The sequence below is a fragment of the Mus caroli genome, chromosome 6 (assembly GCF_900094665.2).
Source record: "Mus caroli chromosome 6, CAROLI_EIJ_v1.1, whole genome shotgun sequence".
NCBI classification, from domain to species: Eukaryota; Metazoa; Chordata; class Mammalia; order Rodentia; family Muridae; genus Mus; species Mus caroli.
The window spans coordinates 114,790,758-114,792,069 of record NC_034575.1 but is presented as its reverse complement, the minus strand read 5'-3'; the positions used below and the strand labels follow the sequence as shown (position 1 = coordinate 114,792,069).

Here is a 1,312-nt window from a genome sequence, read left to right as displayed (position 1 = left end):
CTTGAAATGGAAACATCCAAATACTATGAATATAAGTTAAAAAAGTTAAATCCACATTTTATTTCACAGTATTTATTGTAACTATGTCTTGCTTCTTTTAGGCTTCTCTCTTGGATATCAAAGAGCATGCTTCTTCCCTGGCTTCCTCAGGACTCAAAAAGGACTCACGGCTCAAGACCCTAGAAATTGCTCTTGAGCAGAAGAAGGAAGAGTGCCTAAAAATGGAGTCACAGTTGAAAAAGGTTGAAGAAAAAGTTCCCATTATTGTTTTTCTTTACATAAGAACATTGTAGATAGCTCTGAGTGCCTTTTTTTTCTTTTTCTTTTTTTAAAGTTAAGGATTTACAGTGACAATACAGAATTTACAGTTATTTTTATTTTTTACTGTTTTAAAGTAGGTTTGGTGTTGCAGTTATAACCAAATACCTAAGATAAACAGTACTGAAGTAGGAAAAGATTTATTTAGCTTTGTAGCTTGAGAAGTTACAGTCCAAGGTTAGAGGATTCCAATGCTTCCAGTGTTTAGTGAGGCAGAGCATCCTGGCCACCAGGAAAGCAGCAGATAGGAGCGAGGACAAAGTGTTCATCTCAGATCGTGTCCTTAGTGATGTGCTTCCTCTGCTGAGGTCCCACCTCTCAGTCTGACCCCTCAGCAGTGCCATCACAGNGTGGTTCAGGGATTAACCCACAGATTTGGTCAGATGTGCTGGCTCGTTTCCATCATCCCAGTAATAAACNCTGGCACATCAAGCTCAGCACACGGAGGAGGAAGACTTTGATCTCGGGGAGGTGGCTTCTAGAAGGTTCCTGCAGACTGTGCTTTGCTGTTTCTCTTTCCCTTTGCTCATACCATTCTGTAGTTTTCAGTCACTCCAATTTAGCCTAGACATTTGATAGTGAATTAACATCCTGGCTTGTCACTAGAATCATTTTTGAAGTCTGTGCTATTTTAACAGTTCCATAATACATATTGTACATTTTGATTACTGTCACCTTCTCTTCCATTGTCATTTTTTTTTTACATGCTCCCAAGTCCCTTTCTTGAATTCAGCTTTTGTTGTTGTAATTGTTGCTGTTGTTGCTTGTTTCTTGTACTACACTGAGTTTAAAGCCAGGTGTCTTAGTTTACTTTCTGTTGCTGTGATAAACACCTTGACCACAAACAACATGAGGAGGAAAGGGTTTATTTCGTACAGCTTACAGTCCACCATGATGAGCAATGAGGGCAGGAACTGAGACAGACGCTATGGAAGGATGGTTGATCTCCATGGCTTACTATACAACCATCTGCCCAGGGTGGCACTGCCCACAT

General features: G+C 40.1%; 1 protein-coding gene across 1 annotated transcript in view; it reads left to right on the top strand.

The window, feature by feature from the left end:
- Window positions 1-1,312, top strand: part of Erc1 (ELKS/RAB6-interacting/CAST family member 1) — a 277,665-nt gene that overhangs the window by 98,524 nt on the left and 177,829 nt on the right. The window contains exon 9 of the mRNA XM_029478247.1: window positions 100-242. Within this exon, the coding sequence (XP_029334107.1) occupies window positions 100-242 (143 nt within the window). The remainder of the gene's footprint in view (window positions 1-99; window positions 243-1,312) is intronic.